The sequence below is a fragment of the Triturus cristatus genome, chromosome 4_2 (assembly GCF_964204655.1).
Source record: "Triturus cristatus chromosome 4_2, aTriCri1.1, whole genome shotgun sequence".
In the NCBI taxonomy this organism is placed as follows: Eukaryota; Metazoa; Chordata; class Amphibia; order Caudata; family Salamandridae; genus Triturus; species Triturus cristatus.
The window spans coordinates 430,437,176-430,455,153 of NC_140586.1; the positions used below are offsets into that span (position 1 = coordinate 430,437,176).

General features: G+C 43.5%; 1 protein-coding gene across 6 annotated transcripts in view; it reads right to left on the reverse strand.

Annotated features, from left to right (window-relative positions):
- Positions 1-1,198: 1,198 nt before the first annotated feature.
- Positions 1,199-17,978, reverse strand: part of COL11A1 (collagen type XI alpha 1 chain) — a 407,114-nt gene continuing 390,334 nt past the window's right edge. For all 6 annotated transcript variants that reach the window (XM_085601921.1, XM_085601919.1, XM_085601916.1 and 3 more), the window contains 4 exons: positions 13,972-14,084; positions 11,045-11,113; positions 9,140-9,373; positions 1,199-2,704 (listed from right to left, as the gene is read on the reverse strand). In XM_085601921.1, the coding sequence (XP_085458047.1) occupies positions 2,558-2,704; positions 9,140-9,373; positions 11,045-11,113; positions 13,972-14,084 (563 nt within the window). In that variant the 3' untranslated portion in view covers positions 1,199-2,557. The remainder of the gene's footprint in view (positions 2,705-9,139; positions 9,374-11,044; positions 11,114-13,971; positions 14,085-17,978) is intronic.

Genomic DNA, 17,978 nt, shown 5'->3' on the forward strand with positions numbered 1-17,978 from the left:
AGCCAACACATTCATAACTAAAAAAGAGCAGCTTTCCATTACCTTACTCTTTTAAAGGCCTCCTGGTTGCTAATCTATGATTTACAACGTACATACCAACTTAAATAGTACATTGCAGTCAAACACACAACCAACCAAGAACAGCTGTTCATAACCTGCTTAAGAGGCCTCCTTATTAAATACCCACTTGCATTACCTGACCATCGTCTGACCAGTGTGTAATAGAAGCATATTTGAAAGAGAAGTTGTAGCCTTTTGAGAGGATTCCTTCTAGACACACCCACACCCACACACACACTCTCTCGATATCTCTCACTCTCAACCCCTGAGAATTACAGCTCTACTCTAAAAGCGTCATTACGTACTCCGTACTGATATACTTACCCATATTAGAACATTGGAATGTTGGGAGCTCCACTGAAAAAATGGAGTGCTCCAGGCTTCTAATGGCTGGTAGAGGCCGGGAGCATCAACATTGCAATGTTTAACAAAGGCCTCACAGAGCCTGAGGGGATTTCCATCCCCTCGGGCACCGTGTGGCCTTTGTTTTATTTTGTTAGAACATTCTACCCTCTAGTAGTGTAATGTTCTAATAGCCTTAGAGCCCTCCGGGGTGGGTTCTGCCAGCCATTAAAGACCCTCTCCCTTGTTAAAGGCTCGAGCTGACACTGGAGCAGGCCTTTAATGGCTGGTAGTGCCCGCTATGGTGGGTTCTAAGTCTATAATATAAACAGCATCCAGTGCTTTGAAGTATCTGTTGAGTGACTTGATTGGCACAACATAGACCACTAAAAAGAACAAATTCTGGTGCACTTGAAATTTTTTCTCTTTCTTTCAAAATGGGGTCAGTATACAGGAACCAGTTTGTGCCGCTGTTTCTGCATTCCTGTTACCAATAAGAAACATTGTGTGCAGTTGCATGTGAACCTAAGGAGTAAGCGATATGTTTTAAAATATTATGGTTATCTTACCATGAAGAAACAGAATTAACGTCCCAGTTAGACAAGACTTGACTTTATTTGTAAACTTTGTATTTCCTCTTTGAGGTGACAGGTACAGGTTTTGGTGTGAAAATAAAGAAAATCAGAGACAACACAAGGGGCACTTTCAGTCTAAATTGCACACGCATGTTCTTTCAAGTTCAAACACCAGTTGCAAATGAGCCAGCAGAAAAAAGAACCAATAAATTTACAAGTGATAAGAAAGAGAAACAAACATTTATTTTCAAGTCTCAAATATATTATGAAAAATAATTACAAAACGGATTTGTGTTGTAAAATAGAAATGTCATCTCTTGCTTCAAAAATTTAGAGTGAGGCTCAAATAATTTCTTTAATTCGGATGTAAATGGTATTGGTTACTTCGGCCTGAAACCGAATTTTGTAGTTAGCAGTCCCCCCTTAAGTGTTGCTTTGCAACTTGGTAGAATCACATGACCTAGACAACTTATTTGTCACTGGCTGTCATTTGGCATCATAAAATATTTCATATTAATGGGAAGGTCATATATCGATAGACATTTGCAATGGGCTCTGGCATCCAGTCGAGGAATTGCTTCCCCCTTCGTTAGTTAAACAAATCTAAGTAAATACTGCACAATTCCATAAATAATTGATAAAAATCCAGTTTTAATATTTATATGGATCAAATAAGCATATTAAAAGCAAATTCAAAGCGATACAAAAAGGGAAGCTGCATGTCTAGCTATTTACTTTACATAAACGTAGACAAATATATCTCATACATAACTATCTTTTTTTTAATACAAATTTCCCCCACCCAAAAATATAAAATTATTGATTTTAGGTATGTACAGTTTTTTTTAGGAGGTCCTGGAATCTGAGAAATATCTGAGGTATAGCACCGTGGAAAACTGCACCATAGCAGGTGCGTTTCCTTGCATACACTTGAAAAAAGCGTCATATCATTTGCAGCATTCAGTTTGCTGTCCAGGGTCTTCCAGAATTGCCACCTGAGCATTTGTTGTTGACTGCAAATAAAAGAGCTCTTCAAAATCAATATATACAACGGGAGTTTATTAGAACCGAGCAATGGAGTACGTGCCATCCAAAATGGCCGCCTACCTTTTTTATAATACACAAACAGCATTCACTGACAGCAAGTCTGCAGTTAATGGAAATAGCCAGATGCATTCCAGAGACACATGCAAGTTTGGGAGACGGACACACAATAGAAGTATAGTACACAGAATAATTACAGTTTGTTTAACGCGCCTTCTTAGCACCACTTTGTTGTAATTGAAGGAGCGCCATGACATTCATTCGTACAGCACCAAATGAATCCAAAAAGGGGGTGATCACAAAATAAACCCTATGTTGTCTTCCTTTGCCACAGCGTTTGATATCCTTCATGATTTGCCAAATAAGTTTAAGTCATGTGATTCTGGCCCTACAAGGGCAACACGTATTTTCTATTTATTGCATACACAGCAAGACTGATGCTCTACACCATCCTTATTGAAACCTTGCAGGTGGCATGAAGTGGGCTGGTGGCGCCAAGGCACAATTGGCTTCTTGGCCTGTCCTTTGCTTTAATATTATCCAAGGAAGCATGCAGGGCCTACTTCAAAGCCAAATTTCTGATTCTGGTCCCCAAAGTCATTGATCATGACATCAGCAATGGGCAGTTGGTCAATTTTAATTGTGTTGATTTCAATCACAGTCCTTCCGTATCCTTTTCTCGTCTGCAAAGGAAGAAACAAAAACACGTTACAACAATCCCCATTCTTTGTATGTAATCTGGTTTTCACTTCCAATATCTGCATCTCTAAACATTGGGTCTTCAACAGCAGCTATATCCCCCATTAAAAAGAAATTCAATCCTCTTACATCAGTAGCTCATTTGTAATACTTTCCAAATTCACAAATGTAGACAATTCTATCTGCTGTACTGCAAGAAACTCTTGTTTTTGACCGCCAATGGGGCCTGAGGACTGCCAACCTAAGATAAGAACTTCCTATGTGTTACGTGCACCCCTCTGTGGGGTCCAGGCTAGCCTACCAAGACACCAGGGGCCGTATTACAGTCAGTGCCCCAGGGTTGCAACGTGCACTTGTTTTCTGTGCCTCCAGGCACTGTTGCATTACTGAAGAGCTGTGGCCCTTCTGTAATAGTGATAGCACCAGCACACATACAGCACCAGCTCTGGCTTAAGAGGGTTTTTCATCATATGCATGTGGGCATAACCTCTGCACTTGTGCCTTGATATGAACTTGGACACAGAGGCAAAGAGGCCATCAGGAAGTGCACTGGCTGTGTACTAAAAAGAGGTGGTGCACAGTCTGTGTACCCCCAGAAAGTGCACCACTGGAAAGGCAAAAGGGGGGCTCCTGGATCGAACAGACATTCACATGGTGGGGGGGCCACAGTCACCACTGCCCCTGCTCGCGATTAAATCGCTCTCCTGCACAGTGAACTAAGGAATTACGGCTTCAAGCTGCCTCTCTGCCTTTCACTAATGTCATAGGACAGGCACAATTTCACTGCTTCCCTGAGGGCAGCACATTGTTGGTAGTATGGCACACTGCCCCAGTCTTCACCAAGTGTTCCTTGTTAAAGGTGCACCACATCTCAGACTGGGTAGTGCACCCTAACATAGTCACTGGTTGGCATGGAGAGATGTGGGTCTTCTCTGTAGTGTAAATACATGTCAGGCAGCTCTACAGATGATTAGTGTATGTTTAGGTCCAGTGCTATCCCAAAAACAGAAGCCAGTCCTTAATCAGGAATTAAGCTGAGTGGTGGGAGCTGAGTGGATAAGGAAAAGCATGACTAAGTGGCCTAAGGTAACACGCTTTACACTCTAATTGGCCATGACAGTTGTCATCTTTTCATCCAGGGGTAGGGAAGTAAGGACAGCATTACTCATTATATTAAGAAACATTTCTACTATAGCCACAGGGGCTCACTTCATCTTTCCTTGAGGCTCTCTGTCCTTAACCCGCTCAGGAATTTTAAAAGGATGTCATTCGAGGCCTTGCAGCAGAAGATATTCAATGTGTGGGTCAGCTCACACCACCACGATTGAGGAGTCACTTAGCTGACATGCTCGTATGGACAATCTAACCAGTGCATACCAGTAAAGGAAATGTAGTTTGGATTTAGTGATGGTAGGAGAGGAGATATGAAAGAGGCATTTGCCATAAGCCTCCAACAATAACATTTGGAGAGTTGTGGCTTTGTGAGCAGAGAGATGAGCAGCCACAGCCTGAGGTATAAGAGGTCCTGCCTCTACGTAAATACCTGCTAAAAAGATAAAAGTTCAGACAATCACATCAGGATATTTAGAGCCTACTAGTCTGAGGACAGCTGTTGTCTCCTTAGGGTAGAACTTGACTCCTGTAGATTCCAAAGGAGCGAAGGGCCTGAGAAGGTCATGATCTGTGTGTATCAATCGCCTGTGGAGTAATTCAGAGATGAATGGAAGTTGAAGAAAGATTGAGCATTCTCGTGGTGGCAGCTAGTGGAAGAGGCTTGTTTTTCTGAAGACTGTATGACCCTGGAGGGAATTTTGTATTCAAAATGTCTATGGGCTGAGAAAAGCCGGATAAGGACCGTTCGATAAGCATCGGAAGATGTCTGCTATTGCGTATGCTGAAAGCATCTTGTTTGTATATTCCAGGGATAAAATTATTTTTGAAACATTAGACCAATGAGCTGGCATGGAAACTTAGGAACCACATCTGAAGGAAATAAACTACAAGAAGAAAATGGAAAAGACACTCTCCATATGTTGGCACTGGCAGGCAGGTTTCAACTACTGAGGAGTGACTCTCCACAGATCAATCAGCATGTGTGTGAGGGTTGAGACTCACTCGGAATCCCAGGCAAACATACCTGACACCCTGCCATCCTACGGAGGCTGTTTTTATTAACAGACATTCTGGAGTTTGTTGTTATGCACAATGGCTACTTCAACCACAAATTAGTTTCTATCAGGTTTAATGACATTTCTTTAAAGCTTATAAATACCTTATTGATGTTCAATATATTTGTTTTTTTCTCATTAAACATCTTGCTTAACTTGGTACTTATTTGATTTTTTGCTAAACTCACACACAGTGCTTTGTGTGCTTCTCTGGCAACTGCCTTGAGTCTTTGGTTTGCCACCTAATGTGGCCAGGGTTATAACAAGTGAAACCTCTTTACCACACATGAGTTTCCGAACGTTTCCTCCACAAAACAGCGTGGAGACGGATTTACTCCTCCCATTGACAGGGGTAAATCTCAAATCATATCCAATGTGTGAAGGAGCCTTGCATGGTACATGAATACCAATTAAGTCACATTCAATGGTGTTTACATACAATTCAAGGCATTCCAGTCCCAGAATGCACACTTCTTCCACCTGAGAGAAGAGTTAATCTCAAGTAACTGTACACCACAGAAAATTGATGAAGTTATGTAAGTTCATGTTTTATGATTTGACACTGTGGGCCCGATTCACAGAACTAACTTAGGACAAAATCCTAAACTTACTACCATTTTGGTATTCACAGAAGGCACTTACTCATTTTGGTATTCACAGAAGGCACTTACTCATTTCGGTATTCACAGAAGTTAGGAGTCCTAACTTTAGGACTCCTAAATGCCTTCTGTGAATACCGAAAGTCTTAAAATTAGGATTTTTCTCAGTTTCGTAGTAGTATAGTTAGGACTCCTAACTTTAGGACTCGTAAATGCCTTCTGTGAATACCGAAAGTCTTAAAATAAGGATTTTTCTCAATTTAGTAGTAGTAAAGTTAGGACTCCTAACTTTAGGACTCCTAAATGCCTTCTGTGAATACCGAAAGCCTTAAAATTAGGATTTTTCTCAGTTTAGTAGTAGTATAGTTAGGACTCCTAAGTTTAGGACTCCTAAATGCCTTCTGTGAATACCAAAAGTCTTAAAATTAGGATTTTTCTCAATTTAGTAGTAGTAAAGTTAGGACTCCTAACTATAGGACTCCTAAATGCCTTCTGTGAATACCGAAAGCCTTAAAATTAGGATTTTTCTCAGTTTAGTAGTATAAAGTTAGGAGTCCTAACTTTAGGACTCCTGAACTGAGAAAAATCCTAATTTTAAGACTTTCGGTATTCACAGAAGGCATTTAGGAGTCCTAAACTTAGTACTCCTAACTTCTGTGAATACCGAAATGAGTAAGTGCCTTCTGTGAATACCAAAATGAGTAAGTGCCTTCTGTGAATACGAAAATGGTAGTAAGTTTAGGATTTTGTCTTAAGTTAGTTCTGTGAATCGGGCCCTGTAATTTTGCACTTGTGAATCATGCACAAATGGCTTTCATATTGAAATCGTCTACCTTAGCTACTAAAACGTGCCAGAAACATTCACCAGAGTACATTAAAATGCAAATGAGGAGGTGATGAAAATGGGAAAGTTTCTTTAGAAAAATAATAGTGTAAAACGCTGTTAGGGTTATAAACCCTTTCATGGACAAGGCAGGATGCAATTTACTTTTCATGAAGCTTCTCAAAAGCAGTGAGCACATTACTGCTCTATAGATTTATTGTGGATCACAAGGGCAATGGAGTGAAGATGTGTAATGGCGGTAATTTGCACTGCCCACATCATACTTTTATTTGATGTAAATAGCACTAAAATCTTCCTTTTATGAAGTTTAATTATATGATTTTCATTGACAAGATATGAAATAAAAGCAGCAGGTCATGGTCCTCTCTTACGTTTTATATTTATAGGTGCACTTTCTGCATGGTGCCTAATGCACCTTGAAATACATCTACACTGTTCAATGTTAGTTCATCAGAGAAATAGCTTGGATATAATGTGGAGTGTGCAGATGCCCTCAGTGACTAAGGGGCCTATTTACAAGGGAATGGGGAGGGTGGTATTAAGCACAAAATGCTAATGCCACCACACTCTGCCATTCCGAAACACAGTGATGCGCCGTATTTATAAAGATAAGATGCATCCCTGCTTTTTCCCTAGCGCTGGCGCTTAATTCAGCTGCCTAGGCCTGGGTTGAGGGAAATTTCTTTATGTCCCTTCCTGCACATAAACAATCACAAATGGTGATTTGTAACTTCTATGTGTGCAGCAGTTTGCAGCACACATAGAAGATGCAAATTGTAATTTTTTAATGATTATTTATGTGCAGGAAAGGACACCTTCTTACACATAAACAATAATTTATGGCCTTTTGCTGTTCACAGCAAAAACGAGGAGAAATAAAGCATTTCGCCTCATTTAGCCATGATAAGACCGGTTTTTGCCTGGCCTTAATTTAGGAGCTGCCTCCTATTTATGCCACCCTTGTAAAGAGGGGGCAGCATCAAAATCAATGGGTGTTGAGGCGGAATGCCCACCACAAAACCTATTGCCCACCCCTTTCACGCTAAGTATAGCATGAAAGGGTGCCTTATTTACAAGGTGGCTCTAAGTGGCTTAACGCTGCCTTGTAAATAAGGAGAAGCCCCTGTCGCCACAGGAACGTTGGTAAAAGTGATATTCGTGTGACGAAAGGGGCTTGTAAATATGCTCCTAAGTGAGCAGAATATTGATTAGGGAGATTAACAGCTAAATCTTACCAAGTGTCTACACTAGTAAGCTAGTCAGGCACTTCTATTAAGCAGCATCCGTAGCGTGACACCTGGACACTAAATGATTGCTAAAATTCGAAAAGTGGAGGAGTAATCCGATTCGCAAAAGGCTATTTTGCCTCCAATGCACTCAAATGCTCATGCTGTTGTTACTAGGAGGTGCAGTATTGAAATCACTTGGGTGCCTACATTGTAGCTCATTCACGCATCCTACCCCAAATGCTAAACAAGGTACAGGGCCGGACTGGCTGTAACGGGCACCGGGATATTCCCCGGTGCGCCGCACAGGTGGGGGCCGGTTTTGGGCCCCTGGAGGCCGTTTTTGCTACAGGGCCGTTTTTGCAGCATAGCTGCAAAATCGGCCCTGTAACAAAATCGGCCGAGAACCGGCCATGGCAAAGAGCTTGCTGGCACCCTCCACCCCCCCCAGGGGGAGGGGAGCCGGCCGAGCACCTTGCCAGGGCCGGTTGTGGTTCCCAGTCCGGCCCTGACAAGGTATTCCCACCAGTGGCAGAACAAAAGCACCCTGCAGCCCCCGTAGTGTTTCTTACTAGCACTCCCCCCCCCCCTCCTTCCGCTCCCAGGGCCGGTCGAGCAGCAATCTGGCAGGGCTGGTTGCTGTCCCCAGTCCGGCCTTGCCCAGGCCAGTATGAGCATTCCAGCAGCCGCACCGGCTGCTGGAAGCTTCAGCTGAAAATGCTACACTTTAAATTGTCCCAAGAATTCAAACTATGAGGATAATTTACAAGCCCCCTGTGCCGCCGGTGCAACACTTTTAATATGGGAAAAAGGGAGGTACCAGCGGCGCAAGGGGCTTGTAAATAAGCCCCTATGGCTTATGTCTTCAGTCTCGCAAGGAGCGAAATTTAAAACAGGAAATCTTGGAACTCAAATATTCATTCTTAAACTTTTATAAAAAATCGATAAAAGCTCATGCCATCCATACTGTAAAACTGTTCCTCCAGATTATTAATGGGCTCGATTAAGGAGCAATCATTTTGTACCAATCGATCTGTGCAAATGTAGGTGCAAAACTGAGGCAAAATTGCCCGACGCCAGCTCAAAGTTTCGAAATGTGGGTGCATTTAATGTGTTTCGGCCCCGATTTTTTCTCTTCTGTTCCCATCTACTGACGTGCCATCTCCGTATTGCTGCAAATACTAATAACAGAACAGGCTCTCTTAAAACGGCTTTTATGTGTACTTTTACAACCCCCATCGTTAAATGCCAACACATGCCCGGCTTCGTTCCCGACTTTTATTCCTGTCTAAATTGGTCTTCAAAACATTTTATGCTTTGGTTACACAAGGAATACATTACTGACTCGGCAGTACAAAGTCAACTCGGGGCTTTTTAGGGCCACTCTAGCGATTTCCTAAGCTGATGCTTTTCACGGATTTCTGAAATGTGAAGGGTAGAGTTTTTAAAACTTGTCTAAATGGAAAAACGAGTTTTCTATATCCACTTAGCTAAACCTTCAGATCTTTTCAGAGTACCATGGGGCCTTTCAGCGGATGTGACAAGCTGGAGAAAATAAAAAAGTGTCTGCGTTAATACTTACCGCGCAGCCGTCATGCAGGGCTTTGATGTAGGGATTATTGTCATACGCCATTTCTTCATCGTTTGACCCCAGGAACCGCAGCGCTTTGTCGTAGTTGTCGGCTGTCGCGTCGTGCCAAGCCACTGACAGGTGACAGTTGTAAGTGAAGTTTTGTCTTGCCGAGGCACTCAGGAGTTTAAGGAATGTCATTTGCACGCTATCAATCGAATTTCCCTCAACATCCACGTATGAGAGCTGAAAATAAACGTAAAGGGGTCAAGCCTTTGTACATCCTACGCCGGAAGGAACGCTACATAGCAGACGCACAATTTGTGTCAAATGTATACATTTCTGTGAGCTTTAAAAAGTTATAATTGTATAAATATATTGCAATCTAAAATACAGCTTTCCTGTAGTAAAAAGAGACTTTTCCTATTTACCCCTGATCGACATTGTTCAAGACACTCAAACATGGCGACCATAAGAGCTGTTTTTGCCCAACCCCTGGTTAAAGGCTAAAACTCAAGGCAAAACAATGGTCCACATAATGAGGGAAAGGGGCTGTTATCATCTGTTAAACATGGCAATCCATTTTCAATTTGACTTTAAGACTCATCCTCCCACCTCAAACCCATAATGCAGGCGTACACACATCTTTTCCGCTCTGCGATCTGGATCTTAATGGGACTTAGAATGTATGCTATCAAATAAGCATTATTGCCCAGAGCTACAGGCAATAGTGACTGTTTTTCGCCTGCCCTTGCGACTCGGGCGCAGAATGAGGGGATTTAGTGACTTGTTGTTATTGGCACAGAGGTGAGGGCAATGTGGCTCTTAATACCTCTCCCAAGAGTCATGAAGAAAAGTGTATGACTGTGTGGAGTCAGAACAGCATGTCCTTGCTTCTTTCTGCAGTAATAAATGGAGAGAAACAGGATCTATGCAGAAAAGAAACGCTTGGCTTCCTCAGCCCAGTGCTCTGGTTGTACCATCATCCTTGAAGCAAGCAATCATCAAGAAGGCCAGCCTGAGCCCAAACTGGTAGAGCCCAAACAGCACACCCGAGGGATGTTGGGAGCTGGCCATGAGCAGGACTATAACAAAAGTCATAGTATGCAAATAAAGGATCAGCTGGCCCTGTGCAGGCACATAACAGTACCAATAGCATACCAAATAGGATTCTGATTGGCTGGACAGCTACCAACGATGTATTCCATGTGTTCCAGGTGCTAATAGTAATTAATGCCTTTATTCGTAATCTTAATCCTGACATTTCATTCTGGAAGCCATTTAACACTCCACGCTTTAGCACGTTAATGCTTTATATTCACCGGTGCTCAATCTTAGCCATTTTTTCCGGAGAGAGATTTCAAGGGACAACTATATATCTCCTATTCCATGCAGATCCTGAACCCATCTGTAGAAATGAGGACACGCATTTTATTGTGCAGCCCCATACCTATCAGCTTTTAGGCTGAAAAGAAACATGCTTAGATCCAAGGAGCAGGATCTCTACTCTGCTTCCTTCCCTGTCCATGACGGCAGACAGACAACTACAAAATCCAGACAGAAACAAGCTTGCTATAAAGTCCTTCAGTACCTATCAAGAAACATCAGTGCTGTAATGTGCTGCAGTCGCATCATCAATCGTTGTATTCTCCTTCATTACATTATCGTGGTGTATTCTCAAAAAAGTCTGGACTTTTATGTTTTAATTGACCTAAATGCGCCTGCTGCAACTCTTGCTTGGATGAAAAGGGCTATTTATTTGTGACATAACCCCTACAGGGCAAATTCAGTCAAATTGAAGAACAGGAGCGTTGGTCACTCAACATCATACGAGCCTTATACATGTTTATTAATGACATAGAGTTGTTCACTCAATCACATGCAATGGAGGAGAGCATTAGTGAAGACTTATCTTACCAGTTTCCCTCTCTTAAATTCACTAAACCAAGTCCCTGGGTTTTCTTTTGGCCACGATGATATTCTGACCTGTGTGGAAATACATTTCTAAGTACATTTCTACATACAATATCAACGACATGCATCCACATCCTATGTAGACATAGGAAGAAATATAATTCAATTTGTTTACATTGCAAATGCCTTATATGAGAAATCACAGCCATTTTAAAGACTTTGCCAGTATGGAAGCGAAAAAAAAGCAAGTGGAAAGAATGATGTGTTTTACTGAAATTCGTTTCAAATGAGTTCATACAGGTGCAAAACAATTAACAGAAAAAGTGAATCTAGGCGTTACGACCTAGTTGAATTAATCTTCCCATCTCACGCCTCAAAAACACTTCAGACAAACTACCCAGACATGCGTGTAATTGGATTCAGTCCTTTGTTGGAGAATACAGATTTGCTCTATACATGGTCATCATTCACAATATTTATACCCTGCTGAGTACTGGTTGTTGCTGTATGTCCCCTTGGAATGGACGAAAGGTGTAGGGATCAAATGTTATAAATGATGCAGTCCTTGGCTGCCTTGGTCTTGTGGAAGACATCAGATTCACCTCAAAGGCAGCGGCGACTCCTTCGCTAAGGCGGGCAAGCGTCGCCCACTGCTCTCCGAGCAGTTCAAAAAGAAAATGATAATAACGCAACGTTATTATTTTATTTTTCCTACTGCAGTGGCTCAGTTTGTTTCATGCTAGCGGGGCTGGGTTCCGTGACACCAGAGCACTGCAGGTGGGGGTAGTGGTGGCATTCTCCAAGTGCGCATGATGGTTTGTCAGGCCGTCTTGGGCCGGCCAAACAGTCATGTGCACTTGGCATGTTCTCCACCGGCGTGGGTGGAGGACATGCCCAGGCTCCCACTCCCTCTCTGAGCACCGAACCACAGTGTTCAGACCAATCACAACACTGATTGGCTTAGGAATGACTGGGATCCCGGGTGTTTACTGCTGCCAGTTCTCAAGATAGGAAGAAGATGAAGAGATCGGAGGAGAGGGGGCGGCCAGCCGTACCCAGGTAAGTGGTTATTTTTGTCTTTTTCATTTCCCCACCCCCAAGCCCCACCCGTCCTCCTGCCCTACCACCCCCATCCGGTAGCAGCTGCTACTGTTCAAAGGCTAGAGATGACCACCAACACACATTTGTCGGCCATGCGTGGTGTGGCATCTTACTAGGTGGTGTCCCACCAGCTTAACATCATTTGGCCCAGATTCAGAAAGGTTTAGCATCAGGTTAGCGCTGCTTTTGAAATGCTAACCTGACACTAAACCTATTTGTGGATTAACAAACCAAAGCTAATTGGTATAAGCGTCGGTTTGAATGGAAAAGTAACGCAAAGCAGCTCAAAACTGTGCTTTGCATTACTTTATGTCAAGGATGGTTACATGGGTGGTACGTGGGTGTTCCCATGCTACCACCCATACGTTTTGATGCTAAACCCTATCTACTAACATTAGTAGACAAGGTTTAGCGCCAAAAATTAACGTTGCTTTAAAGCAGGCGTTAAAAGGAGACATTTTTTCATTTCTCCAGTATTTTCTGACTGTGCATGCATGCTGCACTGTGTAGCACATATACAAAATAGGAAAAGCTTTCAAGTGTGTCTATGCATAGTATTTTGTACAAGAAGGGTACCCGTCCTGTATAAAACCTAAGCTAGACTCAGGCACGCATCCTAGCACTATGACAGTAAGGTGTATGCCTAGCACACGGCAGCTGAAATCAGCGCCCGCGCTGGGGGGAGGGGAGGAGAGTGCCATATCTCTGTGAATATGGTGCTCTCCTGCTCCCTCCCTATCATGTAATGCAGTGCAGCCTCTTTGGGGGCTGCACTGTGTCCCATGACAGTTTTCCGAATCTGGGCCTCTATGTGTAGCAAGTGCGCAGTGGAGTAGTTGCTTAAAGGTGAGTAAAGCTTGGCATGTAAGGAATTTTTCTACACCAGTGTAATCGTGTAACCTCATATAACTCCCAAATTTTGCATTAAGCAAAATGTGAAAAATATTTCTTCATTTTACATAACATAACATTTTGCGTGAAGATCACCCAAGGGAGAATAGTTTCAGTACAAGATGTCTTGCCCGGAGAGATTTTCTCTTTGAACTATTCGCCAACTGTTATCTCATGTGGTATTTTTATGCAACGTATACCCTTGTAGAGAGAATTTGCATGAGATACTGTCAAAATATATCTCAAATAATATGCGTAGTATTATACATATTTTGCATTAAAACAACACATTTCTCAAACCCCTCGGTAAGAGAACGGGTTATGTTTTACATGAAGAGCGCTAGTTAATGCCAGCTAGATATGCTGGAAAAAATATATAAGGTAGGTATTTTGGGAGCACTGTGCATTGGGGTGAAGGCTGTGACAGAATTTCTGAATCAGACAGCCATTTTAGGCCTACTTAAGCATAGAAATATGAAAAGGATTTGAGGCCATATTATCAAGGAACGGCGATAACATTATCGCCGCTTTAGCGGCAGGAAACTGCAGCTAAAGCGGCGATAATGGGCTTGATAATATGCCATTGAGAATTCCCATAGAAGCCCAGGTTCTGGTGTGAACATGGGCTTCTATGGGAATTTCATAGGGCATATTATCAAGCCCATTATCGCCGCTTTAGCGGCAGTTTCCTGCCGCTAAAGCGGCGATAATGTTATCGCCGTTCCTTGATAATATGGCCTCAAATCCTTTTCATATTTCTATATAATGTTAGCACATCATCTAAAAGCTCCTTTGAAGCAAGCATGCAAAATACCGTGCTGTAGGGCGACCATGAATAGAGATAAACGAACCGATCAGTGTATAATTAGCTTGATTTGTTCCTGTGCAAACATTGCAAAGACTTTATGGCAGCTCGCCCAGTACAAATTCATACTTACTCCTTCTGACTTCTTGTCAGCATAGACGCAAGTTTCCCCACCGGAGGTGAAATTGCAGTAAACCTTGAAGGAATCTCCCGAACAACCCTGGTTAGGATCAATCCAATATTCACCTAGAGGGGCATTAGCAGACATGGTTCATTAGGTTCTGTGGCTTAAGTAAAGAATACCATCTCTTCCGCAAGAAGAGAACTATCTGTTCTGAAATTAGCCTTAAACTAGATTATAATTTGCAGTTAACCTCCAGTGACACATTGCTCTGTTATACTCACATACATTAACAGGAAAAAGAAACAAGTAGTGGCAAAGCCAAGAGGTCTGGCTTTGGGCACCAGCCTTCTGGCAATTCTTTTTTGTTTCTGATAGTCTTTGAAAAAATTTATTGTTTGGGAATATACCTGGCCCTCATGAAGCTAAAAAGGAACCATTTACTACAAGTAAAAGTCTTTTTTTTGGTCTCAAAAACACACACCACGATAGTACTCCCTGTCACACAGGGAACTACGATGTGTATAGACGCCTGCCTTGTGAAAGGATGGCATGCCTTAACTCATAGTGAAGTCAGCCAAGAGCTGAAGTGGGTTGATACCTTGAACCTTAATGCGTGTTGGTGTGGGTGAAAGAAAAATGTGAATGATAACAACCACAGAATAATGGAACACATCATTTTAGTAAACTCAAAATGTCTTGGCGAACACAGACCTAAAAAAGTCAATCAGTCTGGCTTTGGGTGCAAGCCTCTTTGGCAAAGAAAAAAAGTAAAAAGGGGATAACTTAATACAGAACAGATTCAAATGGACACAGACTGGTATGCTATGAAACAGCATCAATCAAAAAGCAAAACACTCCAAATTGAATTTACAAGAGCTTTGGTAGGAGATGGGATCTGATAAAGATGAAATGTGCATCAGAAGTGTCCTGCTATAACATCAGGATCTTAATAAAAAGGTAACACAAAAATCATTATAAAGTAAAACAAAAACCACTGACACTGAAGGGAACTAGCTTTGTGTGGATGAGCTCCCAGCAAAATACAGCTACTCAAAGTTCAGTTAACCAGTGGCTTAAAAGGATAACTCACTTCCCCATGCTATATGATGTAGTGGGTAGAAGCAAATGGGAATGACACAAAAACAGCTGTGCCGAGAGCTGGCTAAAAGCCCCTATATGTAAGTATATTATACACATTCTAGTAAACTCAAAAGATCTTGGCTAGCGTCAGACCTAAAAAGTACTGTATTTCAGTAAAATGCTGCGTCAAGTCAATAAAGAGTGGAACAGAAAGAGCAAGGTGTTACTTTTTACTACTATATTTATTACTATACCTATCACAATTGTAGGAAGCTGGCGTTTTGTATATGGGGGATCACAATGAGGTACACTGTGTAAAAAGTCCAGGAAAACCCCAATTGATTTACAGAGGCATAAAAGATTACCTAAATGCTTTCTTTTTGGGAGGCTGGGTGAGCAGTTAGGCTTATCAGAGGATAGTGCCAAGTATGTATTGCACACACAAAGGCAGTAAGTGAAACGCACACTCAATAAAGAAATCAGACACCAATTCATAAAAATAACACAGATTATTATATGAATTTAGATACCAAGATTATCAGAATCAGGTATGTACTTTTTGAGATATGAATTCTTATAGGTTTTCAAAAGTTCGCACTTAATACAATTTCTGGAGCAGTAATGATATCCTATGGGGGAAACACATATACTGCATTGTCAGTGACTTATGGGACCCTTCTCCTGGACTTAAGGTGAGTATGGGGCAAGGTCCAATCCAACACCAACAGGTCACCTCGGGCAGCACAGGGGCACCCGGGTGCAGAGGTGTGTTTCAGCGTTTGGTGCTCCATTCACTTCAATAAAGAACAGTCTGGTTGAAAAGAGGCTACATGCTGGGGCTGGGGGGCCAGCCTAGGTGAACCCACAGGGGGTCTCAGTCCTTGAGATGCTTGAGCACATAGGAACACCATTGGTCCACTTTTGCTCGGGCTATGGGGCTCGGGTGCAGTGGTGCTTTTAGGCGTTGAGTTTGTGCTGCAGGAGACACCCACAGTTGAGAGGACCTGTACAAAGGGGATGCAGGCGGTGATTGGGAGTTCCGTCAAGGCAAACCCAAGGGTGGGCTCAGCCTTTGAGGGTATCAGGGCCCCGTTGGCACCATCACCCACCTCAGACACGAGCTGTGGGGCGCGGGTGCAGAGGTACTTTGAGGTGTCGTGTGACTGCAGTCGGAAACTCTCTCTTTGTCTTGGTTCTGCAGAAAAGGGGCAAACAGGACAGCTGAGCAACTCTTGATATGGGTCTCACTTTCCCTGAAGTCCCTCGATGTACAGGTCGTTCTTCCTCGGTGTTGGTGTCTGGGCTGGACACAACAAGACTTGGTTGTTGCAAGGGGTCATGTACCATAGGGATTGGTATTGTGCTTCTCCAGTCAGTCCTGGCATTCCCACACTTGGAGGGAGTATGGAGCTGACCTGTGGGAGCACAATGGCCTCTTCCTGAGTGGCTGCAGTGTCAAGTGGAGTGGTGTGGCTCACTGGTTAGAGGCAGCAGACCCGGAAGCAGAGGACGGCCCGGGACCAGGGTTCAATTCCCGACGCGGCAGGGTCGTCGACCAGGGCCAGCGGACTCGATAATTCTCGCTCCGGTGCCTACTCTAACCAGGGATCACTCTGGGCATTAGCTTGCCTCATCTCCACAACAGCCCCCCACATTCACCGGGGATGCCTGGTTTCACCTTGGAGATACCCTGGAGGGACCATCTCACAGGAATAACCAGGACGGGTTCCCCAGTGGTCTACAGCGCCACGACGCCTCAGGGCAGCAGTGCGCTTTACAAGACACATACATTTACATTTAGTCCCGGTGCCCTGCAGGATGGTGAACCGGATCTTACTTCTTTGGTGCCTTTGGCTGCAGGAGAATAGCTCCCCTACTCCAAGGGAGTTCTCTGGTAATTTGCGAAGCACTGAGAGCTCTCCGGGTTGCTGGGAATCTGCACAAGATGAGACATTTTCTCCACTAGGATCCAGTGCAGCAGGCAGGCTGACAGGGTTGGTGCCAAGTCAGTAGTTGCTCCTTTGTTCTTGTGTCAGCAATATTCTTTGTCCACTACTTTTTTGTGTCAATTGAATTGAGGTCCTGACATCAAGGGTGCCACCTAAATACTGTATTTAGGGGTGTTACAGGGAGTGTCAGGTAATAGCCAATGGGCTACCTACCTTTAGGGTGACTACATCCTCTATGTGAACACTTCCTGTAGGGGGTGGGTAGAACCCTGACCCAGAGGACCTAATTTCACCAAAAACCAAGATGGTGGAATTGTCCTGGTCATCTTCGCTTCAGGTAGCCCACCTTAGGGTTGGTAATAGCCTGAGGGCGAACACAGCTCCTAACTAGCTAATTTTCTGATTTGTCCTGTTGCCAACTGGGCCCTGGGCAGAGGGTGGCATTTCTCCTGTCTGAGGGAAGCCATGGTCACATATCAAAGTCAGTGGAGGCATTTAAAGCCTCCTGCCTTGATATGCTGATTTCTAATCATCCTGATTGGAGGAGGTGATAACACCTCCTGCAAGAGCAGGCATTGTTTCTGACCTCAGACAGCGTGGGCTCTCAACAGGGGCGTAACACAGGCCCCCGCAGCCCCCACGGTGCGGGGGGGCCCAAGCTCCAGGGGGCCCCCTCAGCACAGCACTCTTGCCGGGGAGCTCTTGATTGAGCCTGGAAGGGGCCCCTTCACGTTCCTTGCAGGGAGGCCCCCTCAAGTTTCGTTACGCCAGTGGCTCTCACCTACAGGGGGTCAGAGATGTATCTGTGGTGGCAGGCTGGACAGGACAGTCAGCCAGTACACTAGAGGTCAGTAGGTTTTCTGGGGATACCTTCAAGGTGTCCTCTGGGTACATTTATTAATCAATTCCTCAGTGGAATTAGTGTGGGTTTATAAATACAATGTGTTTGATACCAAACACCATAGTTACTGTGATGCCATTATGTAG